Below are 27,164 nucleotides of genomic sequence, written 5' to 3'. Positions count from 1 at the left end.
ATACCAAACATTGGCTTTTAGCTTTTAGGTTTTATTTATTCGCACAAAAGAAAATAAGTGAAAGACAAAACAGATAAATAACTGGTAAAAACGGTGTGCAGGTGAGGTTGGAAGCCCAAAAGAGCTGATATGTTTGTTCAATTAGTTAAACAAAGCATATTCATTATAATTGTACATGATATGCTCAGTATACAAGAAAAACCATGTTTGATTATGTGTGTGTAAGTGTGAGAGTTAGGCTACATGGAGGGGATTATTGGTCGTTTGATCCATCAGGTTGACCCCCAGTCTTCACTTGAAGTTATTGAGGGATGAGGTTTTGGCAATCTAAAGATAATTATTCCAGAGTATGGTACCTCTGTATCTGATAGACAATTGACTATGTGAGGTGCGTCAGTGGGGAGGGTGAAGATCATCACAGTGTCTTGTGTTATATAGATAGACACCTTCCTAATACTGAGTTGCCCCCCCCCCCCCCCCCCTTTTGCCTTCAGAACAGCCTCAATTAGTCAGGGCATGGACTCTACAAGGTGCCGAAAGCGTTCCACAGGGATGCTGGCCCATGTTGACTCCAATGCTTCCCATAGTTGTATCAAATTGGCTGGATGGTAGAGCATACCTTGATACACACGGGAAACTGTTGAGCATGAAAAACCCAGCAGCGTTGCTGTTCTTGACTCAAATGTTGCGCCTGGCACCTACTACCATACCCCGTTCAAAGGCACTTACATATTTTGTCTGAATGACACACATACACAGTCCATGTCTATATTGTCTCAAGGCTTAAAAATCATTCTTTAACCTGTCTCTTCCCCTTCATCTACACTGATTGAAGTGGATTTAACACTTAAGGGATCGTAGCTTTCACCTGGATTCACCTGGTCAGTCATGGTGTTCCTAATGTTATAGGCATGTGGTTGGTGCAGTGCCTACCTCCAGCACAGGTGGCGGAACAGTCGGACCAGGCCAGATGGTTCCAGGAGAAGCCCACCTCATTGTCTCCACTTCCTGTCCTCTGGATGGGAACGTTGAACTTATAACGGATCCCCGTGTTCTGTTCCTGGAGAAGAACCTGGAGGTGAGACGATGACATTATTTGATTACATGAATTTATAGCATTGGTTTCAGTTCCATATCAAATCATTTCAAGGGCATTCTTCATGTCATGGCTTCCCTGTCAAAATAAAGGTTAAATAAAATTTGAAAAAACTGAAATCAAACAACTCAAATGGAATTGACCTAAACCTAAACCTTAATCCACAGAAAATGTCCCCACTAAAGAGTTAATTTGCTGTTTCTCTGCTATACTGAAGCAGAGACTCAATTTGTATCCAATGGGCAGCATTGTGTTTATGTTAGTGTATGTGATGCAGAAAGGGACCAGAATTCTGCACAGCTTTCAGTTGCCACAAAGGAATGGCCTGTGGTGGGATGGACAGCTCTGTCTATTCCTAACCCTAACCGGGTTAACCCCAGCCCTATTCCAGTGAAGCTGTGGGGTCTGCTATTTCATGTCCAGGGAAAAGCCACTGTGGTCCTGAGTGCCAATGAGTGGGACGACTTAGAGAAACACACACAACACACACACCACAGCAAACACAACACACACCACACACAGCACACACAACACACGTAACACACACAACATACACAACACACACAACACACACACACACACACACACACAAACACACAATACACACACACTATCATGCACATGCACACACTCAGATACTCACATGCCAGAAAACGCTCGCACACTCAAACACACACCCTCACCAAAACTCATGCCCATGTGCATTTGAATTTAGCCAGAAATTGCTTTTTCAATAACCACATTGCACATTGTTGTGTATATATATATATAGCTGTTAACCCCAAACCACCATGGTCTTACTGGTCTGGAGGTCAGCTAAGGTTTGCTAGGAGCAGCTGTTGGGCTTTATGTGAATTCAAACTGACAATCTCTCTAGACAGTACAAACAACAATGGCCCGTTTCTCTATGGGTGGGTAACATCTGAAGGCTGTCTTTGTGAAATTCCCTTTTCCATGGAAACCCCCCATCTCCAACTTCCCAAATAGACTAAAGACACCCGGTAGGCTGAAAGATGCCTGAAAAAGCACTTCTGAGTTTGATCATCTTTCTGTGCCAGAAAGGCAAAGCCCTCCCACATTGTTTACCTGACACACAACAAAACAGCAAAGCGTGGTTACCATGACGACCAGGTTTTCCGTGGTGGCTCCCAGGGCCTCTATTGACTCGGGTTCATCAAGGGGTCTCTTGTAGTGAAACGCCGTCCCTGCGATATCAAACTTTCTGGGCCAGTCGATGGTCCACGCTCCGTTGATGTAGTAGTCGTCTCCCTCCGACTTCAGCGCTACAGGTGGGTACAGATAGAACAGATAGAAGCCCCAGGTAGAAGATTTTTGCTGTGGGAGCTAAGACAAGTCTTCAGCTCATAGGCAGGGTTGAGCGTAGTTCACTGAACCCCCTACAGCTATATAAGCAGCCTGTTAAAATGCTGATAAGAGTATTGAGCAAAAGACTGCCCAGGAACGGTAGCCAAGACAACGGGTTGTGTTAATGTTTTGGTGTGATGTCATCGCCATCATTCATCATCATCTTCATCCTGGAGCTCCCCTGATGTCATTGGCAACTTTCACACACACACACACACACACACACACACACACACACACACACACACACACACACACACACACACACACACACACACACACACACACACACACACACACACACACACACACACACACACACACACACACACACACACATTCTCTCACCTTTCAGAGGGAAATGGAAAAAGCACACACACACACACACTCTTCAGGTGAAAGCCTGGAAGAATCCCATGAATACCATTCCTGCATGTCGTCAAAACAATGGAGTCGTCTCCAAGCACAACACATCTCAAAATATCCACTTTCTCTGGGTTGAATGGGGAGAAACGATCCAACCACTCTGTGTTCTCTCTCTCTCTCTCTCTCTCTCTCTCTCTCTCTCTCTCTCTCTCTCTCTCTCTCTCTCTCCCTCTCTCTCTCTCTCTACCTCTCTCTCTCTCTACCTCTCTCTCTCTCTCTCTCTCTCTCTCTACCTCTCTCTCTCTACCTCTCTCTCTCTCTCTACCTCTCTCTCTCTCTACCTCTCTCTTTTTCTCTGTCTCTCTGTCTCCATCTGTCTCTCTCTCTCTCTCTCTCTCATTCCTCTCTCTCTCTCATAAAGCATTTACACACTTTATTACAACAATATTTATTTTCCTCCTCCTGTTTAGGGGGATAAATTAGAGTTCATTCTTTACTGCCACCTCATCTACACAAAAAAAAGGTCAGCTCTCAGTCCATCTTTACTGCTATAATATTCAGCTCTCAGTCCATCTTTACTGCTATAATATTCAGCTCTCAGTCCATCTTTACTGCTAAAATGGTCAGCTCTCAGTCCATCTTTACTGCTATAATGTTCAGCTCTCAGTCCATCTTTACTGCTAAAATATTCAGCTCTCAGTCCATCTTTACTGCTAAAATATTGAGCTCTCAGTCCATCTTTACTGCTAAAATATTCAGCTCTCAGTCCATCTTTACTGCTACAATGTTCAGCTCTCAGTCCATCTTCACTGCTAAAATGGTCAGCTCTCAGTCCATCTTTACTGCTATAATGTTCAGCTCTCAGTCCATCTTTACTGCTATAATGGTCAGCTCTCAGTCCATCTTTACTGCTAAAATGGTCAGCTCTCAGTCCATCTTTACTGCGAAAACGGTCAGCTCTCAGTCCATCTTTACTGCTAAAATGGTCAGCTCTCAGTCCATCTTTACTGCTAAAATGGTCAGCTCTCAGTCCATCTTTACTGCGAAAACGGTCAGCTCTCAGTCCATCTTTACTGTTAAAACGGTCAGCTCTCAGTCCATCTTTACTGCTAAAATGGTCAGCTCTCAGTCCATCTTTACTGCTAAAATGGTCAGCTCTCAGTCCATCTTTACTGCGAAAACGGTCAGCTCTCAGTCCATCTTTACTGTTAAAACGGTCAGCTCTCAGTCCATCTTTACTGCGAAAACGGTCAGCTCTCAGTCCATCTTTACTGCTAAAACGGTCAGCTCTCAGTCCATCTTTACTGCTAAAACGGTCAGTCTCAGTCCATCTTTACTGCTAAAACGGTCAGCTCTCAGTCCATCTTTACTGCTACAATGTTCAGCTCTCAGTCCATCTTTACTGCTAAAATGGTCAGCTCTCAGTCCATCTTTACTGTTAAAACGGTCAGCTCTCAGTCCATCTTTACTGCTATAATGTTCAGCTCTCAGTCCATCTTTACTGCTAAAATGGTCAGCTCTCAGTCCATCTTTACTGCTAAAACGGTCAGCTCTCAGTCCATCTTTACTGCTACAATGTTCAGCTCTCAGTCCATCTTTACTGCTAAAATGGTCAGCTCTCAGTCCATCTTTACTGCTAAAACGGTCAGCTCTCAGTCCATCTTTACTGTTAAAACGGTCAGCTCTCAGTCCATCTTTACTGCTATAATGTTCAGCTCTCAGTCCATCTTTACTGCTAAAATGGTCAGCTCTCAGTCCATCTTTACTGCTATAATGTTCAGCTCTCAGTCCATCTTTACTGCTACAATGTTCAGCTCTCAGTCCATCTTTACTGCTAAAATGGTCAGCTCTCAGTCCATCTTTACTGTTAAAACGGTCAGCTCTCAGTCCATCTTTACTGCTATAATGTTCAGCTCTCAGTCCATCTTTACTGCTAAAATGGTCAGCTCTCAGTCCATCTTTACTGCTAAAACGGTCAGCTCTCAGTCCATCTTTACTGCTACAATGTTCAGCTCTCAGTCCATCTTTACTGCTAAAATGGTCAGCTCTCAGTCCATCTTTACTGCTAAAATGGTCAGCTCTCAGTCCATCTTTACTGCTAAAATGGTCAGCTCTCAGTCCATCTTTACTGCTAAAACGGCAGCTCTCAGTCCATCTTTACTGCTATAATGGTCAGCTCTCAGTCCATCTTTACTGCTAAAATGGTCAGCTCTCAGTCCATCTTTACTGCGAAAACGGTCAGCTCTCAGTCCATCTTTACTGCGAAAACGGTCAGCTCTCAGTCCATCTTTACTGTTAAAATGGTCAGCTCTCAGTCCATCTTTACTGCTATCATGTTCAGCTCTCAGTCCATCTTTACTGCTACAATGTTCAGCTCTCAGTCCATCTTTACTGCTAAAATGGTCAGCTCTCAGTCCATCTTTACTGTTAAAACGGTCAGCTCTCAGTCCATCTTTACTGCTATAATGTTCAGCTCTCAGTCCATCTTTACTGCTAAAACGGTCAGCTCTCAGTCCATCTTTACTGCTAAAACGGTCAGCTCTCAGTCCATCTTTACTGCTACAATGTTCAGCTCTCAGTCCATCTTTACTGCTAAAATGGTCAGCTCTCAGTCCATCTTTACTGCTAAAATGGTCAGCTCTCAGTCCATCTTTACTGCTAAAATGGTCAGCTCTCAGTCCATCTTTACTGCTAAAACGGCAGCTCTCAGTCCATCTTTACTGCTAAAATGGTCAGCTCTCAGTCCATCTTCACTGCTAAAATGTTCAGCTCTCAGTCCATCTTTACTGCTAAAATGGTCAGCTCTCAGTCCATCTTTACTGCTAAAACGGCAGCTCTCAGTCCATCTTTACTGCTAAAATGGTCAGCTCTCAGTCCATCTTTACTGCTAAAACGGTCAGCTCTCAGTCCATCTTTACTGCTAAAATGGTCAGCTCTCAGTCCATCTTTACTGCTATAATGTTCAACTCTCAGTCCATCTTTACTGCTATAATGTTCAGCTCTCAGTCCATCTTTACTGCTAAAATGGTCAGCTCTCAGTCCATCTTTACTGCTATAATGTTCAGCTCTCAGTCCATCTTTACTGCTAAAATGGTCAGCTCTCAGTCCATCTTTACTGCTAAAATGGTCAGCTCTCAGTCCATCTTTACTGCTAAAACGGTCAGCTCTCAGTCCATCTTTACTGCTAAAATGGTCAGCTCTCAGTCCATCTTTACTGCTAAAACGGTCAGCTCTCAGTCCATCTTTACTGCTAAAACGGTCAGCTCTCAGTCCATCTTTACTGCTAAAATGGTCAGCTCTCACACATTACTTGGAAGGGAAATAGAGAGTGCAGTCTACACAATAGGACACAGTGACAATCGTTAAACTTGGATAGAACAACAACTTTTATATGTTTATATGTTTTACATACATAATTGAATCCACTTGAATCCATGAGAGATGTCACTACATGGCTGTCACTACAGAGATATCACCAGATGGCTGTCACCACATGGCTGTCACTACATGGCTGTCACCACAGAGATGTCACCAGATGGCTGTCACCACATGGCTGTCACCACTGAGATGTCACCACATGGCTGTCACCACTGAGATGTCACCACATGGCTGTCACCACATGGCTGTCACCACTGAGATGTCACCACATGGCTGTCACCACTGAGATGTCACCACATGGCTGTCACCACAGGGCCGTCACCACAGGGCTGTCACCGCAGAGCTGTCACTGCAAAGCTGTCACCACAGGGCTGTAACCACAGGGCTGTCACCACAGAGCTGTCACCGCAGAGCTGTCACTGCAGGGCTGTCGCCATAGGGCTGTCACCACAGAGCTGTCACCGCAGAGCTGTCACTGCAGGGCTGTAACCATAGGGCTGTCACCACAGGGCTGTCACCACAGTGCTGTCACTGCAAAGCTGTCACAACAGGGCTGTCACCACAGAGCTGTCACCACAGGGCTGTCACCACATGTCTGTAACTCAAATGACGCCTGACGTTTCAAAGCCTGACTTCAGTCCTCCATCAACACCCTCAGCAGTAAACTTCACCACTCTGTCACACGGCTCTGTCTCTAGTTAATGTCAGATCAGACAACAACACTATTTTAAATCCCCTTGTTTGATTGTTTTTCTGTTTAGTCTGGAACTAAGATGGCGCGACTAACGCCAAGACTACCACTGGACATGCACTGAATAGTTTTAATAATGTTGAAGCTAATCATTTAGTGTGAGTTAAAACTACTTCATGGCATCGTCTGCTCTGCTCTAGACTGAGACAGCACTAACATGCTGACCAGACCGGACACGTCGCGTGCGCGAGCGTCGCAAAATACATTTAGAAATCCATGTTATTCAATTATTGCACCCACACTGCTTGCGCGCGCCAACGAGCGTCTGCGACACCAAGGGCTAAAATAGATGTCGTTCCTATTTCTGACGCAGATCGCGCTGCAAGTCCTGCCTCTCCCATCTCCTCATTGGTTTATAGAAGCAGGTACCCACGTGCCATCTCCTCATTGGTTATACCCACGTGGGTGATAGAAAGACAAACTGTTTTGCCGGTAGTCGTGGTAATACAATGAAAGTTTAGATGCGATCACCATATAATTTAAACGATGAAAAAGCCTGGAAGGAGGAGAGATGACTAGAAACTATTCGGTTGGCCATTTTATGTGTGGATTAATTGTCGGAGGAGAGATCCTTGTGCATTTCAGGTAAAATAACAACTCAATGTTTATATCCCAGGACAAATTAGCTAGCAACAGCAAGCTAGCTAAATAGGACAAATTAACGTTAGCTAGCAAGTGCAAGCTAACTAGCTAAATTACCATACATGTTTAATGCTTTTCGACCTGTCCCCAAATTAATGTAATTGGTTCAGAGTTTGTTTTGATATTTTAACCTGCGTGTCGTGATCGCGTTTGGTGTTGGGGGGCAAAATACATTTATGCACGATAGCGCACGATGGCGCACCTTTGAGCAAGGTGTTAGGGATGAGGAAGACTGGATCTTTAAACAAAGAACAGAACCAAACTGCTAATGTTATACAGGTTGATTTCACACTGCTTTCCATTACTGTTCAAACGTTGTGTGGAGTTAAGAACAGGCCATAATGACTCTTAACATTCACAGAGGGATAGAATGATAAGAAATTAAGGGTCATCAAAATAATGTGTCATTTCTTATAATGACGATGGTCACTTTTCTTGTTGGTTTCATTTTATAGTGTATGAAAGAGATCCCTTACCGATGTAGTTTTTGGACATGGCAATTTCTTTGATTTCTATGTGGACTGACCCCCTTGGTATCTGAACAGCCTCCATGTAGCCTGGAAGAGAAGGGGACAAAACCATTACAGACACAGCATAGAAGGAAAAAGTGTTTTTGTGTATCTAAAATCAAATCAAATCAAATTGTATTTGTCACATGCGCTGAATACAACAGGTGTAGACTCGACTGTGAAATGCTGAATACAACAGGTGTAGACTCGACTGTGAAATGCTGAATACAACAGGTGTAGACTCGACTGTGAAATGCTGAATACAACAGGTGTAGACTTGACTGTGAAATGCTGAATACAACAGGTGTAGACTCGACTGTGAAATGCTGAATACAACAGGTGTAGACTCGACTGTGAAATGCTGAATACAACAGGTGTAGACTCGACTGTGAAATGCTGAATACAACAGGTGTAGACTTGACTGTGAAATGCTGACTTATGAGCCCTTAAGCAACAATGCAGTTCAAAAAAATGTATTTAAGAAAATATTTACTATATAAACTAAAGTAAAAATAAAATAAAAAGTAACACAATAAAATAACAATAACAAGGCTATATACAGGGGGTACCGGTACAGAATCAATGTGCGGGTACGGTTAGTCAAGGTCATTTGTACATGTAGGTAGGGGTAAAGTGACTATGCATAGATAATAAACAGCGAGTAGCAGCAGTGTAAAAACAAAGGGCGGTGGTGGGTCAATGTAAATAGTCCAGGTGGCCTTTTGATTAGTTGTTCAGGAGTCTTATGACTTGGGGGTAGAAGCTGTTAAGGAGCCTTATGGACCTAGACTTGGCGCTCCGGTACCGCTTGCCATACCGGAAGCAGAGAAAACAGTCTATGACTTGGGTGACTGGAGTCTTTGACAATTTTTTTAGCCTTCCTCTGACACCGCCTAGTATAGAGGTCATGGATGGCAGGAAGGTTGATCCCAGTGATGTACTGGGCCATACGCACTACCCTCTGTAGCACATTACGGTCGGATGCCGAGCAGTTGCCATACCAGGCGGGGATGCAACCGGTCAGTATGCTATCGATGGTGCAGCAGTAGAACTTTTTAAGGATCTGGGGACCCATGCCAAATCTTTTCAGTCTCCTGACTGTTGTTGTGCCCTCTTCACGACTGTCTTGGTGTGTTTGGACCATGATGGTTTGTTGGTGATGTGGACACCTTTCGACCCACTCCACTACAGCCCCGGCAATGTGAATGGGGGAATGTTCGGCCCTCCTCTTCCTGTAGTTCACGATCAGCTCCTTTGTCTTGCTCACGTTGAGGGAGAGGTTGTTGTCCTGGCACCACACTGCCAGGTCTCTGACCTCCTCCTTATAGGCTGTCTCATCATTATCGGTGATCAGGCCTACCATCGTTGTGTCTTCAGCAAACTTAATGATGGTGTTGGAGTCGTGCTTGGTCACGCAGTCGTGGATGAACAGGGAGTACAGGAGAGGACTAAGCATGCACCCCTGAGGGGCCCCTGTGTTGAGGATCAGCGCGCAGATGTGTTGTTGCCTACCCTTACCACCTGGGGGTGGCCCGTCAGAAAGTCCAGGATCCAGTTGCAGAGGGAGGTGTTTAGTCCCAGGGTCCTTAGCTTAGTGATGAGCTATGTGTGCACTATGGTGTTGAATGCCGAGCTGTAGTCGATGAACAGCATTCTCACATACAGTGGGGAGAACAAGTATTTGATACACTGTCAATTTTGCAGGTTTTCCTACTTACAAAGCATGTAGAGGTCTGTACTTTTTATCATAGGTACACTTCAACTGTGAGAGATGGAATCTAAAACAAAAATCCAGAAAATCACATTGTATGATTTTTAAGTAATTAATTTGCATTTTATTGCATGACATAAGTATTTGATCACCTACCAACCAGTAAGAATTCCGGCTCTCACAGACCTGTTAGTTTTTCTTTGAGAAGCCCTCCTGTTCTCCACTCATTACCTGTATTAACTCCACCTGTTTGAACTCGTTACCTGTATAAAAGACACCTGTCCACACACTCAATCAAACAGACTCCAACCTCTCCACAATGGCCAAGACCAGAGAGCTGTGTAAGGACATCAGGGATAAAATTGTAGACCTGCACAAGGCTGGGATGGGCTACAGGACAATAGAAAAACAGCTTGGTGAGAAGGCAACAACTGTTGGCGCAATTATTAGAAAATGGAAGACGTTCAAGATGACGGTCAATCACCCTCGGTCTGGGGCTCCATGCAAGATCTCACCTCGTGGGGCATCAATGATCATGAAGAAGGTGAGGGATCAGCCCAGAACTACACGGCAGGACCTGGTCAATGACCTGAAGAGAGCTGGGACCACAATCTCAAAGAAAACCATTAGTAACACACCACGCCGTCATGGATTAAAATCCTGCAGTGCACGCAAGGTCCCCCTGCTCAAGCCAGTGCATGTCCAGGCCCGTCTGAAGTTTGCCAATGACCATCTGGATCATCCAGAGGAGGAATGGGAGAAGGTCATGTGGTCTGATGAGGCAAAAATAGAGCTTTTTGGTCTAAACTCCACTCGCCGTGTTTGGAGGAAGAAGAAGGATGAGTACAACCCCAAGAACACCATCCCAACCGTGAAGCATGGAGGTGGAAACATCATTCTTTGGGGATGCTTTTCTGCAAAGGGGACAGGACGACTGCACTGTATTGAGGGAAGGATGGATTTGGCCATGTATCGCGAGATCTTGGCCAACAACCTCCTTCCCTCAGTAAGAGCATTGAAGATGGGTCGTGGCTGGGTCTTCCAGCATGACAACGACCCGAAACACACAGCCAGGGCAACTAAGGAGTGGCTCCGTAAGAAGCATTTCAAGGTCCTGGAGTGGCCTAGACAGTCTCCAGACCTGAACCCAATAGAAAATCTTTGGAGGGAGCTGAAAGTCCGTATTGCCCAGCGACAGCCCCGAAACCTGAAGGATCTGGAGAAGGTCTGTATGGAGGAGTGGGCCAAAATCCCTGCTGCAGTGTGTGCAAACCTGGTCAAGAACTACAGGAAACGTATGAACTCTGTAATTGCAAACAAAGGTTTCTGTACCAAATATTAAGTTCTGCTTTTCTGATGTATCAAATACTTATGTCATGCAATAAAATGCAAATTAAATACTTAAAAATTATACAATGTGATTTTCTGGATTTTTGTTTTAGATCCTGTCTCTCACAGTTGAAGTGTACCTATGATAAAAATGACAGACCTCTACATGCTTTGTAAGTAGGAAAACCTGCAAAATCGGCGGTGTATCAAATACTTGTTCTCCCCACTGTAGGTGTTCCTTTTGTCCAGGTGGGAAAGGGCTGTGTGGATATCGATTGAGATTGCGTCATCTGTGGATCTGTTGGGGCGGTATGCAAATTGGAGTGGGTCTAAGGTTTCCGGGATGATGGTGTTGATGTGAGCCATGACCAGCCTTTCAAAGCACTTCATGACTACCAACATGAGTGCTACAGGGCGGTAGTCATTTAGGCAGGTTACCTTCACTTTCTTGGACTATGGTGGTCCGCTTGAAACATGTAGGTATTACAGACTCGGTCAGGAAGAGGTTGAAGATGTCAGTGAAGACACTTGCCAGTTGGTCCGCGCATGCTCTGAGTACACGTCCTGGTAATCCGGATAGCCCAGCGGCCTTGTGAATGTTGACCTGTTTAAAGGTCTTGCTCACGTAGGCTACGGATTTGTCCGGAACAGCTGGTGCTCTCATGCATGCTTCAGTGTTGCTTGCCTCGAAGCGAGCATAAAAGGCATTTAGCTCATCTGGTTGGCTTGCTTCACTATGCAGCTCGCGGCTGGGTTTCCCTTTGTAGTCCGTAAAAGTTTACAAGCCCTGCCACATCCGACGAGCGTCAAAGCCGGTGTAGTAGGATTCAATCTTAGTCCTGTATTGACGCTTTGCATGTTTGATGGTTTGTCTGAGGGCAGAGCGGGAAGCCATATCTTCAGTAGTCTTGAACCCAGAGCCAGAATAAAGCCATATCTCCACTAGTCTTGGACCTGGAACCAGGATGAAGCCATATCTCCAGTATTCTTGGAGCCAGAGCCAGGATGAAGCCATATCTCAACTAGTCTAGGACCCAGTGCCAGGATGAAGCCATATCTCCACTATGAGTTCTTCATTGGATGATGTAGTTAATGTGAATATATTATTCTTCCATTTATGTTTTGACAACATGTTTCTCAACTCCCAAAAACATATGCTTTATCATTGGGTAACAAAGGGGGGAAAGATTTCCATGAAAAATTAAGTGTTTTGGCTACAGTGCTCTGTTGGCCCTTGGACAGGGCTGCTCTGCCAAAAATAGTTTTCACCTTGCTTTTCAGCATGGGGATGTGTCTCCCGGAAAGTTATTACAAATGTGCAGTGTTTGGCAGCTTTCAGATCGCACAGAGTAGCGGACACTCTCAGAAACATAATTTACTCTGCTCTATACACTCCTGTCTTCTCTACAATATAAACTCTTCTTCTCTTCTCTACTCCTGTCTTCTGTACACTATAAACTCTTTTTCTCTACTCCTGTCTTCTCTACACTATAAACGCTTCTTCTTTACTCCTGTCTTCTCTACACTATAAACTCTTCTTCTCTACTCCTGTCTTCTGTACACTATAAACTCTTCTTCTCTTCTCTACTCCTGTCTTCTGTACACTATAAACTCTTCTTCTCTTCTCTACTCCTGTCTTCTGTACACTATAAACTCTTCTTCTCTTCTCTTCTCTACGCTTCTCTTCTTTACACAATACACTGCCTTTTTCTTTGTATGGAACTTAAACATTTGCACACCTGAAGTAAGGAGCCCTATCAGGTTCTGTCCCCAGCCTGGGGCTTACCTCCTCTGGGCAGAGAGTCATTGAACAGTCCCTCTGTGGCCTCACAGGTGCTGCCGTCCCCTCCACACACCCGACAGCGGTCCTCCTTGGCGTCTGAGCTCAGGATGTTGTCACAGCCTACGTGCTGAGAGAGGAGACATGGTACCATGTTATATTACATCAAGTACAACTTACAGTATACCATAATAATACTGTTTAATAATACCATAATAATATCATAGTAATAAAGACAAGTGCTAAAGAAATTACTTTATGTCTGTGGAAGCTGCATGGAGCAGCAGTTTTACGTAAATTAAAATGCTGACTCATGATTCGATAGTACCTGGGTACTACCAACAGTAGAATTACAGTAGGATGAGAAGGTCAGGCTGACATATAGCCAGTCTCTTTAGAGAGTTACAGTAAAGTAAGTATTTCAGCATTTTATAGACTGTTTTAAGATAATTGAGACTCTAAAATGTGATGGGGGAATTATGGGTGTCACCTTAACAACAGGAGAGAAAAATACATTCTCACAGATATCCCTCACAATCACTCTTTGCCTCTTTCTCTCTCACTCTCTGTCTGTCTCTGTTTCTGTATGATATGTCAGATTAAATAATAAAGACAGACACAAATGTCAAGTTCAATAGTCATGTTCAAGTATTGTACAAGTCCCTACATACAGGGTCCGGGGAGCAGCCCAGCTAGTTGATTACCTATCAACTAGACTCCGTAACACCATCCTTTTCAATAGAAAGTGCAAACATAACAGCATAACATTAAGTTTTTAACACTCAAGTCATAACAAATTAAAATTAATTACATTTTCTTTTTACTTCAGTTGTCGTCTTCCTCTTTTCTTTAAACTATTGTTTTATGTAACAGAGGACAGGTTAACACAGGCACTTCCTTACAGAGTAAGCCTGTCCGGTGGCTTCCACAGCCGAACCACCTGTGAGTAAGTATGGGCTCTGACAGGGGTAGGTCAAGGGTCACGAGCTGGAGAGCCTGGTGAGGTAGAAGCCTCACCCTCAGTTGGCTCATGTCTCAATTCTGCACCCCTTGCCTTTAGGCCTGGGCTGTGATCCAGCTCATCTAGGTGAGTGTATGGTGTGTTCTGGTTTGTCTGCTCTGCTACGCGCAGATCCACCTGACTACAACGATAAAGGGAGCCACCGACATCCACCAGGTAAGAATGTGGTGCAACTCTCTGGTGCAACTCTCTGTAGGCACGTGCCCGGCCTCAAAAAGTCCTGAGTGGTCACCCGGCAGCGGTTTCATCCTTATCGTTTCACCTCCAGCTCTGGTAGGTCTCAAGCAGTCCGGAAGCACTTAGCGAGCTGCTTTCTGTGACGTAGTTTGTCCGTGAAGCCAACCATGACTCAGGGCTCAAGTAGCTTGTTGGCTACAGGGATGGTAGTCTTCAGACGTCGGGACAGAAGGTGTTGTGTTGGGCTACTGTCCTTTCCAAGGGGTCATTTCCGTCACGCAAGGCCCTGCATACCAGGTTTCTATCAGGGGTCGTTGCATCATGCAAGGCCCTGCGTAACAGGTTTATATCAGTGGTCGTTGCTGTCACGCAAGGCCCTGTGTAACAGGTTTCTTGCAATCTTGACAGCTGACTCTGCCTTGCCATTTGCCTATGGGTGCCTTGAAAAGGAGGTCACGTGGTCAAACTCCCATTCTGAGGCGAAACACTTGAACTGTGCAGTGAATTGTGGGCCATTGTCTGTGATGACCTTGTCATGCTGGCCTTGCCTTGCAAACTGCGCCTTGCAGCGCTTTATGACCGTCTCTGCAAACAAAAGTCAGAGTAGTGATCAACGATGAGAAGACAGTCCTTTCGCCTGTGGCTGAATAAGTCCATGCTGATGATTTGCCAGGACCTTGTGGGCCATCTGACATCATGGTTTCCTTTTGCTGTTCATGAGCGTACTTGTTGCATGTGGTACAGCTGCTGACAAAGTCTTTAATTTCTGCTTGCATGTTTGGCCAGTATAATGTTTTACGTGCCTGGTGGTAGCACCTCCAATGTTACTGGAGTGTATGCGAGTAAACATCTCTGGACGTAGTGATTTGGAGATAATGATCTTCTGATCTCTGAACAAGATGCCATTTTGCTGATCCCGTCTCGAAAGGTCCATTATTCTCTCGCTGTGAAAGGTGTCTCCTCCTTCAGTATGGCCAACGTGTGGGAAACCATGGACTTCAGTGACTGCAGGTGTTCGGCCTTGTCAGTGTGTTGTCTGATCTGGGCTAGGCGGTGACCTGTGACGTTTAAGTAGTCTGCCTGATTGATCTGTTGAACATCTTGTTGTTCCTGCTGTAGCAAACAGATGGCATGCCGCTGATAGGCAGTGCCTCTGCCTATGTGTTGTGTTGTTGCCCTGCTCAGTGTGTATACATCTCTGGTCCCGGCTTGTAGATGACCTTCAGGCTGTAATTTTGCAGAGTCAGGAGCATGCTTTGAAGCATCTTGGGCTCATTGAGGAGAGGTTTACTGAATATGGCAATGAGTGGTTTGTGGTCAGTTTCAGCTGTGACCATATAAGTCGTGATGGAAGCACTGGCAGGAGAACAGACGATGCTGAGGCACTCTTTCTCAATTTGTGCATAGTTTTGTTTGGTGGGGATGAGCGCTCTCGAGGCAAATGCAACGGGCCCGCCTTCCTGCCTAAGGCAGCATCCAAGTCCACATTGCCTGGAGTCGCTCTGGATTGTGACAGGCTTCGTAACGTCGTAGTAGAGCAACACAGGCATGGATGAAGCCAGAGATTTAATCTCCTGCACTGAGGCCTCGTGTTTGGATAGCCAGTGCCATGGTGTGTCTTAGTCCAGCAGCCGGTGCAGAGGCTCACAGACTGCTGATAGGTGTGCCGATGAGACGCTGTACTCCTTTTGCATCAGACGGGTTTGGCATGTCGAGGATCGCTCGGAACTTGTCTGGGTCCGGCTTCAGGCCTTTTGCAGAGAGAATGTGGCCATGGAAGTAGACGTCTTTCACCTTGAACTGCAGCTTCTTCAGGCCAAGACGAAGCTTAACTGATCGGCAATGCTCCATCAGTGCCAGGAGCTTCACATTGTGGTCGCGTTCTGCTTCTTCGTCTGTGTCACCATATCCTACGATCAGGACATCATCGGCGATGGGTTCAATGTCCTTGAGCCCAGCCAGTAACTCGTGCTGCTTGTGTTGGTCTACCTCAGGCGCCTCGGAGACACCAAAGGGGAGCTTGAGTCAGTGTTTCCGACCCCAGGGGGTTCAGAAGGTAGTCATGAAGCTGCTTTTACTTACATTGCAGGAATGCATCTCGGGCATCCACCAAGGTGAAAATCCTGGCCTTGGGAAGCTTGTAGAGGACATCCTCCAGTGTTGGCATGATGTAGTGGGAACGTTTCAGTTCTTGGTTCAGATGCTTTGGGTCGACTCTCAGCTTCTCTGGTTTTTTCACTATGACCATATTGCTGATCCAGTCAGTTGGTTCAGTCACAGATGTCATGTGGCCATCGGCCTCATACTTGTCCAGCTGGGCCTTCACAGCCACTTTCATTGCAATGGGCACATTACGAGAAGCACACTAGACTGGAGTGACACTGTCATCCAATTCAAAATGTACCTCTCCAGGTACTGATTCAACAGGTCTGTTGAATACATCGTCATATCTGCTGAGTAGTTGTTCTTTGGAGGGGGGTCCATGTCGGACATGCTCCACGATGTGCAGGTCATTTGGTACGGTGAACTGCATCAGTTCCAGGCGTTCAAATGTATAGCCTCAGAGGAGAGGATGTTGACTGCTTTTCACGATCTCAAACTCCAGCTTGTATTTGTCTCCCCGAATAACACATTCGGTCTCAAAGGTGCCCATAGAGCTCATTAGCTCTCCTGGGTACAGCTTTAGTCTAGTATCGCTGGGCAAGAGATGTGTGTCAGGTTCCAGATTGATTTTGTCTTTGTAGCTCATTACGTTGCACGTAGCACCGGAATCCAGTTGACATTGTTGTTGCTTGTTGTGTAATCGTAGTGTCACAAACAATTTCTTCCCTCTTGAGTGTACACCCCCAATGGATTCATACATGTAAATGTCACTTTCACTGTTCTGATCAATGAGTGACATCATCAACACAGTGAATCTTGCCCTCACTCACCTTTCTTTTGCTTTTGAGACACACTTTTGCAAAGTGTTTATTAGCTCCACAAGTTCTGCATGGTTTTCCATAGGCAGGGCAGTGCTCTTTGCGTCTTGCGTGTGCATTTCCACAGTATTTGCACGCTATGGGGCTATCTGTGTTCGCCATTCGTGGTGAATTACTCTGCCTTGATTGGTTTTGTCTGAATGTTTGCCTGGCAACAGCGTGAACAGTCTCAGCGTCAGTGTGTGGGGTTTCCATTTATAATGCTCTCATTCTCATGTCAGTGACGACTTCGGCAGGGCGGCACGTTTCAATGGAATTTACTAGAGGTCGACCGATTGTGATTTTTCAACGCCAATACAGATACCAATTATTGGAGGACCAAAAAAAGCCGATATTTATATATATATTTGTAATAATGACAATTACAACAATACTGAATGAACAATGAACACTTATATTTTAACTTAATATAATACATCAATAAAATCTATTTAGTCTCAAATAAATAATGAAACATGTTAAATTTGGTTTAAATAATGCAAAAACAAAGTGTTGGAGAAGAAAGTAAAAGTGCAATATGTGCCATGTAAGAAAGCTAACGTTTAAGTTCCTTGCTCAGAACATGAGAACATATGAAAGCTGGTGGTTCCTTTTAACATGAGTCTTCAATATTCCCAGGTAAGAAGTTTTAGGTTGTAGTTATTATAGGACTATTTCTCTCTATACTATTTGTATTTCATATACCTTTGACTATTGGATGTTCTAATAGGCACTTTAGTATTGCCAGCCTAATCTCGGGAGTTGATAGGCTTGAAGTCATATAAACATGCTTGAAGCATTGGGAAGAGCTGCTGGCAAACGCAGGAAAGTGCTGTTTGAATGAATGCTTATGAGCCTGCTGCTGCCTACCACCACTCAGTCAGACTGCGCTATCAAATCATAGACTTAATTATAATATAATAACACACAGAAATACGAGCCTTAGGTCATTAATATGGTCAAATCCGGAAACTATCATTTAGAAAACAAAATGTTTATTCTTTCAGTGAAATACGGAAACGTTCCGTATTTAATCTAACGGGTGGCATCCATAAGTCTAAAAATTGCTGTTACATTGCACAACCTTCCATGTGTCATAATTATGTACAATTCTGGCAAATTAGTTCGCAAAGAGCCAGGCGGCCCAAACTGTTGCATATACCCTGACTCTGCGTGCAATGAACGCGAGAGAAGTGACACAATTTGCCTAGTTAATATTGTCTGCTAACATTCATTTCTTTTAACTAAATATGCAGGTTTAAAAATATATACTTCTGTGTATTGATTTTAAGAAAGGCATTGATGTTTATGGTTAGGTACATTCGTGCAACGATTGTGCTTTTTTCGCAAATGCGCTTTTGTTAAATCATCCCCCGTTTGGCGAAGTTGGCTGACTTTGTTAGGAAGCAATGATCTTCACACAGTTCGCAACGAGCCAGGCGGCCCAAACTGCTGCATATACCCTGACTCAGTTGTACAGAACGCAAGAGAAGTGACACAATTAAACTAGTTAAAAGAAATTCATGTTAGCAGGCAATATTAACTAAATATGCAGGTTTAAAAATATATACTTGTGTATTGATTTTAAGAAAGGCATTGATGTTTATGGTTAGGTACACATTGGTGCAACGACAGTGCTTTTTTTCACGAATGCGCTTGTTAAATCATCCGTTTGGCGAAGTAGGCTGTGATTCAATGATAAATTAACAGGCACCGCATCGATAATATGCAACACAGGACAAGCTAGTTAGATTAGCCCAGCTAGTTGATTACCTATCAGCTAGACTCAACTAGAGTTTTATTTGTCACATGCGCCGAATACAACAGGTGAAATGCTTACTTACAAGCCCTTAAACAATAATGCAGTTTTAAGAAAAATAAGTGTTAAGTAAAAAATAAATAAGAAAAAATAAAAATAACTAATAATTAAAGAGCAGCAGTAAAATAACAGGAGCGAGGCTATCAGGGGGTATCAGTACAGAGTCAATGTGCGGGGGCACCAGTTAGTCGAGGTAAGTTAGTAATATGAGGTAATATGTACATGTACTGTAGGTAGAGTTAAAGTGACTATGCATAGATAATAAACAGAGAGTAGCAGCATAACAGAAGGGGGGTAAAAACAAAGGGGAGGGGACAATGCAAATAGTCTGAGTAGCCATTTGATTTGCTGTTCATGAGTCTTAAGGCTTGGGGGTAGAAGCTGTTAAGAAGCCTTTTGGACCTAGACTTGGCGCTCCGGTACCGCTTGCCGTGCGGTAGCAGAGAGAACAGTCTATGACTAGGGTGGCTGGAGTCTTTGACAATTTTTAGGGTCTTCCTCTGACACAGCCTGATATAGAGGTCCTGGAGGGGCCCCGTGTTGAGGATCAGCGTGGCGGATGTGTAACATTCTCTGCTCTACCTGTTCTCTCTCTCCTTCTCAATCTCTCCATTTCTCTGCTCTGTCTGATCTCTCTCCATCTCAATCTCTCCATTTCTCTGCTCTGTCTGTTCTCTCTCTCCTTCTCAATCTCTCCATTTCTCTGCTCTATCTGTTCTCTCTCCTTCTCAATCTCTCTGCTCTATCTGTTCTCTCTCTCCTTCTCAATCTCTCCATGTCTCTGCTCTATCTGTTCTCTCTCCTTCTCAATCTCTCTGCTCTATCTGTTCTCTCTCTCCTTCTGTCTCTCCATTTCTCTGCTCTGTCTGTTCTCTCTCTCCTTCTCAATCTCTCCATTTCTCTGCTCTATCTGTTCTCTCTCCTTCTCAGTCTCTCCATTTCTCTGCTCTGTCTGTTCTCTCTCTCCTTCTCAGTCTCTCCATTTCTCTGCTCTGTCTGTTCTCTCTCTCCTTCTCAGTCTCTCCATTTCTCTGCTCTGTCTGTTCTCTCTCTCCTTCTCAATCTCTCCATTTCTCTGCTCTATCTGTTCTCTCTCCTTCTCAGTCTCTCCATTTCTCTGCTCTGTCTGTTCTCTCTCCTTCTCAGTCTCTCCATTTCTCTGCTCTGTCTGTTCTCTCTCTCCTTCTCAGTCTCTCCATTTCTCTGCTCTGTCTGTTCTCTCTCTCCTTCTCAATCTCTCCATTTCTCTGCTCTCTGTTCTCTCTCCTTCTGTCTCTCCATTTCTCTGCTCTGTCTGTTCTCTCTCTCCTTCTCAATCTCTCCATTTCTCTGCTCTGCCTGTTCTCTCTCTCCTTCTGTCTCTCCATTTCTCTGCTCTGTCTGTTCTCTCTCTCCTTCTCAATCTCTCCATTTCTCTGCTCTATCTGTTCTCTCTCCTTCTCAGTCTCTCCATTTCTCTGCTCTGTCTGTTCTCTCTCTCCTTCTCAGTCTCTCCATTTCTCTGCTCTGTCTGTTCTCTCTCTCCTTCTCAGTCTCTCCATTTCTCTGCTCTGTCTGTTCTCTCTCTCCTTCTCAGTCTCTCCATGTCTCTGCTCTATCCCTATCACGTTCTTCTTTCTTTCATTTTCTCATTGTTCTCTCTCCCCCTCTGTCTTTCTCCCAACACATGTGTAAGCCTATACACATTATATTGAGCATTTCTGAGCAGCCTCCAAGCAGACGGTGTTCCAGAGGTTTAGCACACCATGTCAGATACTCCATAAGACCAACTACTGCTGAAATAAAAAAATAGACCTTGTACTGTGACTAGGAATGAATGTGTCCCAGTGTTCTGCAGGAAGAAACCTCCAACACACACACACAGGCATACACACACACACACACACACACACACACACACACACACACACACACACACACACACACACACACACACACACACACACACACACACACACACACACACACACACACACACACACACACACACACACACACACACACACACACACACACACACACACACACACACACACACACACACACACACACACACACACACACACACACACACACACACACACACACACACACAGGCTTACACACACACACAAACACACATACACAAAAACCCTAACTCATTGTTCTGTACAGTGTACACACACGGAACAAAGACAACATTAGGTCCCAGATCTCAGTAATAAACAGCGATTTTCAGATTACTCCTCTCTCTCTCACCTTGCACTCTCCATTGATGCAGATGTCCAATGAGTCTAATCAACACAAACAGTGTGACTACAAACTGTACAAACTGAGTCAGAGGGTCAGGTTTCCTGGTCAGGAAAGCCTCATGGACAGTTCCATTACATTATGTTACAGCCATCTATTTTATTACCTTGTTGGTTATAATGTAATAAGGTCATGTCCATGGTAGAGTGCTTCTCCTATGGGTTAGTCAGTACCCACTGGTGGGCTCTGGGCCACAGGCTGTCTTATTTAGGGTCACACTGGTGGGCTCTGGGCCACAGGCTGTCTTATTTAGGGTCACACTGGTGGGCTCTGGACCACAGGCTGTCTTATTTAGGATCACACTGGTGGGCTCTGGGCCACAGGCTGTCTTATTTAGGGTCACACTGGTGGGCTCTGGGCCACAGGCTGTCTTATTTAGGGTCACACTGGTGGGCTCTGGACCACAGGCTGTCTTATTTAGGGTCACTCTGGTGGGCTCTGGGCCACAGGCTGTCTTATTTAGGGTCACACTGGTGGGCTCTGGGCCACAGGCTGTCTTATTTAGGGTCACACTGGTGGGCTCTGGGCCACAGGCTGTCTTATTTAGGGTCACACTGGTGGGCTCTGGGCCACAGGCTGTCTTATTTAGGGTCACACTGGTGGGCTCTGGGCCACAGGCTGTCTTATTTAGGGTCACACTGGTGGGCTCTGGGCCACAGGCTGTCTTATTTAGGGTCACACTGGTGGGCTCTGGGCCACAGGCTGTCTTATTTAGGGTCACACTGGTGGGCTCTGGACCACAGGCTGTCTTATTTAGGGTCACACTGGTGGGCTCTGGGCCACAGGCTGTCTTATTTAGGGTCACACTGGTGGGCTCTGGACCACAGGCTGTCTTATTTAGGGTCACACTGGTGGGCTCTGGACCACAGGCTGTCTTATTTAGGCTCACACTGGCTGGATTCTGGCTGGAAGCAGCATGGGTCTGATTGATCTTTGTCTTGTTGAGTGGGGTGACTCACAGCACAAAGTGTGGGAGTCACCTAAAAGGGATCTTCGGCTGTCCCCATAGGAGGATTGGCTGAAAGCCGTGTCTCTTTGAAGAACCCTTTTGAGTTCCATGTATAACCCTTTAAACAGAGGGTTCTACATGGAAACCCTATAGAGTTCTACCTGGAACCAAAAAGGGTTATCCTATGGGGATAGCCGAAGAACCCTTTTCAAACCCTTTTTTCTACGAGTGTCCTTTAAGCAGACGCTCTTATTTGGGGCAATTTACAGTCATTGAACCTTGATGTAACCACCACTACGTTGCAAGAACACTTACCACACTCACGCAGACAGACAGATAGATAGATAGACACCCTTTCTCTTCCTCTTTCTCTCTCTTTGTCTCTGTCTGTCTCTGTCTCTCTTTCTCTCTCTTACTCCCACTATCTCTCTCTCTCTCACTATCTCTCTCACCTTGCACTCTCCATTGATGCAGATGTCCAATGAGTCGGCCTGGCAGCGTGTTCCATCGATGACGGCCGGGGAGCGCTCAGTGTAGAAGTTATATCCCTCCGCCAGACAGTTCAGAGCACACGGCTTCACACCACCTGGAGCACACAGGGCAGAGGTCACAAGGTCAAACGTAGTGGACACACTTCCACAGGGCAGGTGACAAGTCATGTACACGTAGTTATAAATACAGTAGGGAGAGTTCAGCGAAAACGGAATATATAATATATGCCATTTAGCAGACGCTTTTAACCAAAACGACGTACAGTCATGCATACATTTTACATACGGGTGGCACCAGGGGGAATCAAACCACAACCCTTGTAGGCACCATGTTTTACTGACTGAGCCACATTGACCACAAACATAGAGTCATTAGAGACATTTGTCACAGAGACAGTAACCTGGGCCAACACCTACAAACAGGAAGTAGAGGGCCCAGACAGAAAACTAAGGTTCAGCCAGAAGGATTACAGGTTCCCACACAAATTATAACACGTTCTATAACAGCTGATTCACATCATCCCCATCACGTGTGCCATGACGAGTGACATCAGTAGGAATTCATCTATCTACAGTATAAGAAAATAATTCTGTTCACTATATGGATTTAAGAAAGCACAGAATTCCTTTTGTGGTGTTAGTTGTGAGCTAGGAGTCCCAGGAGACCAAGTAAGGCCAGTACTGAGCTGTGCTCCTCTGCTCTCCTCTAGAGCTTGTTGATAGTAATAAAGAGTTCTATTCGTCATGCCTAGATCTGATCCTGGACCTGGGGGCTGACGTCACTACAGCACTGTCACCTGGAGAGATAGCTGGGGCTGCCAACATAAACCACCGTTACACACACACACAACTACAAACGGGTGGAGAAAAACAGAGCGATGGAGTGGAGCGATGGATGGATTGACGCATTATTCCGATCTCACCTCCGGTGTAGGGCTTCCAGTTGTAGTATTTCCCACGGAACGGCAAACTGTCGAAGTCGGCACACTGCTTCTCACGGAAATCCCGGGATCCCGATGGACACGCCTGGAAAACAGCAAAACAAAAACAAAACGTTAGAATATGTCAGGGTATGCATCGCAGTGCTAGCTGTGCCACCAGAGATTCTGGGTTCGAGCCCAGGCTCTGCCGCAGCCGGCCGCGACCGGGAGGCTCATGGGGCGACGCACAATTGGCCCAGCGTCGTCCGGGTTGGGGAGGGTTTGGCCGGCAGGGATATCCTTTTCTCATCGCGCACTAGCGACTCCTGTGGCGGGCCGGGCGCAGTGCACGCTGACCAGGTCGCCAGGTGTACGGTGTTTCCTCCGACACATTGGTGCGGCTGGCTTCCGGGTTGGATGCACGTTGTGTCAAGAAGCAGTGCGGCTAGGTTGGGTTGTGTTTCGGAGGACCTATGGCTCTCGACCTTCGCCTCTCCCGAGTCCGTACGGGAGTTGCAGCGATGAGACAAGACAGTAACTACTACTAATTGGATACCATGAAATTGGGGAGATAAAGGGGGTAAAACATTTAAATAATATATTTATAATAAAAAATTAAAATAAATAAAAAATAATTATATGTCAGGGTAGTTTACAAAGCCTAGTTTAACTAGCCTGTTGTCTGTAAAGACGTTCCTAAAACGGGGTGTGTGTGTGTGTGTGTGTGTGTGTGTGTGTGTGTGTGTGTGTGTGTGTGTGTGTGTGTGTGTGTGTGTGTGTGTGTGTGTGTGTGTGTGTGTGTATGCCTGTGTGTGTGTGTGTGTGTGTGTGTGTGTGTGTGTGTGTGTGTGTGTGTGTGTGTGTGTGTGTGTGTGTGTGTGTGTGTGTGTGTGTGTGTGTGTGTGTGTGTGTGTGTGTGTGTGTGTGTGTGTGTGCGTGCGTGCGTGTGTGAAAGCCAGCAGCACTTTCCCTCAGGACAAATAAATACTCTGAGTTAGCTCAGGTCAAAGCTATATCTCACAGGCTGAAAGTAGAGCAGGCTAAACAGGACTGAACCACACACACACACAAACACTACAGGCCTGAACTCAGCTGAAGGAAAGTGACCGACTTTCATTACTATGCTGCATCAGATGGAGTGCTGCATCAGATGACCTGGCCTACACAATCACTCGACCTCAACCCAATTAAAATGGTTTGGGATGAGTTGGACTGCAGAGTGAAGGAAAAGCAGCCAACAAGTGCTCAGCATATGTGGGAACTCCTTCAAGACTGTTGGAAAAGGATTCCGGGTGTTGCTGGTTGAGGGAATGCCAAGAGTGTGCAAAGCTGTCATCAAGGCAAAGGGTGGCTACTTTGAGAATCTCAAATATATTTTGATTTGTTTAACACTTTTTGGGTTACTGCATGATTCCATATGTGTTATTTCATAGTTTTGATGTCTTCACTATTATTCTACAATGTAGAAAATAGTAAAAATAAAGAAAAACCCTTGAATGAGTAGGTGTGTCCAAACTTTTGACTGGTACTGTAGATCAATGTTTTTTCTGTGATCGAATCAACAATATATCAGCCTTTTTCAATGCAACAAACCAAAAACAAATCCAACAAATCCAAGTTTGAGTCTTTTATTTTGTTGTAGGCAGAGCCAGAACACAACAGAGTACAATTCTATTGGCAGGGGTAGCCCATGCAAGTGAATGCGCTTTTCAGATCAGATCAGAGCGCAGTGTGCACATTTGATTATATTCTTTGTTAGTTAGCGAGTTGTTAGCCCAGTTATAGATCAGTATAGGTCAGCAATGGGGAGTTACTGCTTCCTACCAGAGCACAAAACGTGTAGGCTACATTTCAAGCTGTCTTTGACAAGACAGTCAGGTAAAAATCTTATGTCTTAATTAAAGGGGCAGTGTTGTATTTTTAGACAGGCTTGATAATGGAAATAAGCCAATAGGCAGAGGGGTTAGCTACATTGTCTAATTCTCTGTATGGCAATAATAATGAATTTACAACACAATACAATGCAATTTACATTCACCTATTTGGCCCATGGTGTTACAGACCATGTACAAAATCATGAATTAATGTCAAGCCCTTCATAATGTAAAAACGTTTTTAAAAGTCTCACGCAATGTAGGCCTTCATTGAACACCACATGTAGGCTACTGTAGGCTACATCATAGAAATCAAAAGCTATTTCCATGTGAAAATGTTCTGGGATTTGTTCCATTTGGTTTTGTTGGTAGGCCTACATTGTGCTCCAATATCCACAATAGCCTATTGGCTACAGTCTAAAACTGAAATTGCACAAGTTTCCACTCACAAGACAGTGAGTCTGAACAGCCCCAGTGGATTAGATTTTTTACACCAATCTTAAGTAAGGCATCTACTGTAGCACATCACAGGTAGTAAATTGTTGAAATGAAAACAAAGATGCACTAGAAGTTGACTGGTTAACCGTCAGAGGTTAACCAGTTAAAACACTGTTTCTCTCAAATAAAAAGCCTGCAGAGATAAAATTATGATTAAAAGCATCACTTATCTCATTCTTCTCAGTTATGATGCCAGAGTCAGACAGAACCTGCTTTCAGGGAAGAAAAGGGATTTGTATGCATCAGTGCATTTACTGTTTTCCAAAATGTTGAAGGATCAGAGATAGAGCTTAAAAAGAAGCCTGATGTAGCTTTCTTAATGGAGATAGTACATCTGTTTCTCAATTGTCTGAAAGATTGCCAGTCCATTACAGAGTCACCTTTCCTTGCTTTGGCCCAGGCCTGATTTCTCATCTGAAAGAGCTCAGATAGCTCATTCAGAGTGTTTATTTGCCAGAGGAATATATATGAAGGAGACATTTTCTAGAGCCAACTCAGGGTCAGGAATACAGGGTATAGTGGCTAAATCAGATAATAAACTGGGTGGTTCAAGCCCTGAATGCTGACTGGCTGAAAGCTGTGGTATATCAGACCGTATACCACGGGTATGACAAAACGTTTATTTGTACTGCTCTAATTATGTTGGTAACCAGTTTATAATAGCAATAAGGCACCTCTGGGTTTGTGAAATATGGTCAATATACCACGGCTAAGGGCTGTGTCCTAGCACCACGCGCTGCGTCGTGCGTAAGAAAAGCCCTTAGCCGTGGTATATTGGCCATACACCACACTGCCTCGGGCCTTATTAAGTAGAACATGTCATGTAAAAAGCCTTGAGGAGAAAAAAAATACTCTTAATTGAACAAGGATTAGTATTTTGCTGTTTCGTATCTCTAACACATACACTATATATACAAAAGTATGTGGACACCCCTTCAAATTAGTGGATTCGGCAATTTCAGCCACATCCGTTGCTGACAGGTATATAAAACCGAGCACACAGCCATATAATCTCAATAGACAAACATTGGCAGCAGAATGGCCTTACTGAAGACCTCAGTGACTTTCAACGTGGCGCTGTAATAGGATGCCACCTTTCTAACAAGTCAGTTTGTCAAATTTACGCCCTGCTAGAGCTTCCCCGGATCAACTGTAGGTGCTGTTATTGTGAAGTGGAAACGTCTAGGAGCAACAACGGCTCAGCCGCGAAGTGGTAGGCCACACTATCTCACAGAACAA

General features: G+C 44.8%; 1 protein-coding gene across 3 annotated transcripts in view; it reads right to left on the bottom strand.

The window, feature by feature from the left end:
* adamts6 (ADAM metallopeptidase with thrombospondin type 1 motif, 6) overlaps window positions 1–27,164 on the bottom strand; it is a 136,017-nt gene that overhangs the window by 28,574 nt on the left and 80,279 nt on the right. For all 3 annotated transcript variants that reach the window (XM_071338982.1, XM_071338992.1, XM_071338998.1), the window contains exons 15-20: window positions 23,557–23,659; window positions 22,595–22,728; window positions 12,934–13,057; window positions 8,075–8,155; window positions 2,216–2,379; window positions 934–1,072 (exon numbers count right to left, since the gene is read on the bottom strand). In XM_071338982.1, the coding sequence (XP_071195083.1) occupies window positions 934–1,072; window positions 2,216–2,379; window positions 8,075–8,155; window positions 12,934–13,057; window positions 22,595–22,728; window positions 23,557–23,659 (745 nt within the window). The remainder of the gene's footprint in view (window positions 1–933; window positions 1,073–2,215; window positions 2,380–8,074; window positions 8,156–12,933; window positions 13,058–22,594; window positions 22,729–23,556; window positions 23,660–27,164) is intronic.

The sequence above is a fragment of the Salvelinus alpinus genome, chromosome 1 (genome assembly GCF_045679555.1).
Source record: "Salvelinus alpinus chromosome 1, SLU_Salpinus.1, whole genome shotgun sequence".
Taxonomy (NCBI): domain Eukaryota; kingdom Metazoa; phylum Chordata; class Actinopteri; order Salmoniformes; family Salmonidae; genus Salvelinus; species Salvelinus alpinus.
The sequence above is the reverse complement of the archived record's forward strand: the minus strand, read 5'-3'. Positions and strand labels throughout refer to the sequence as shown.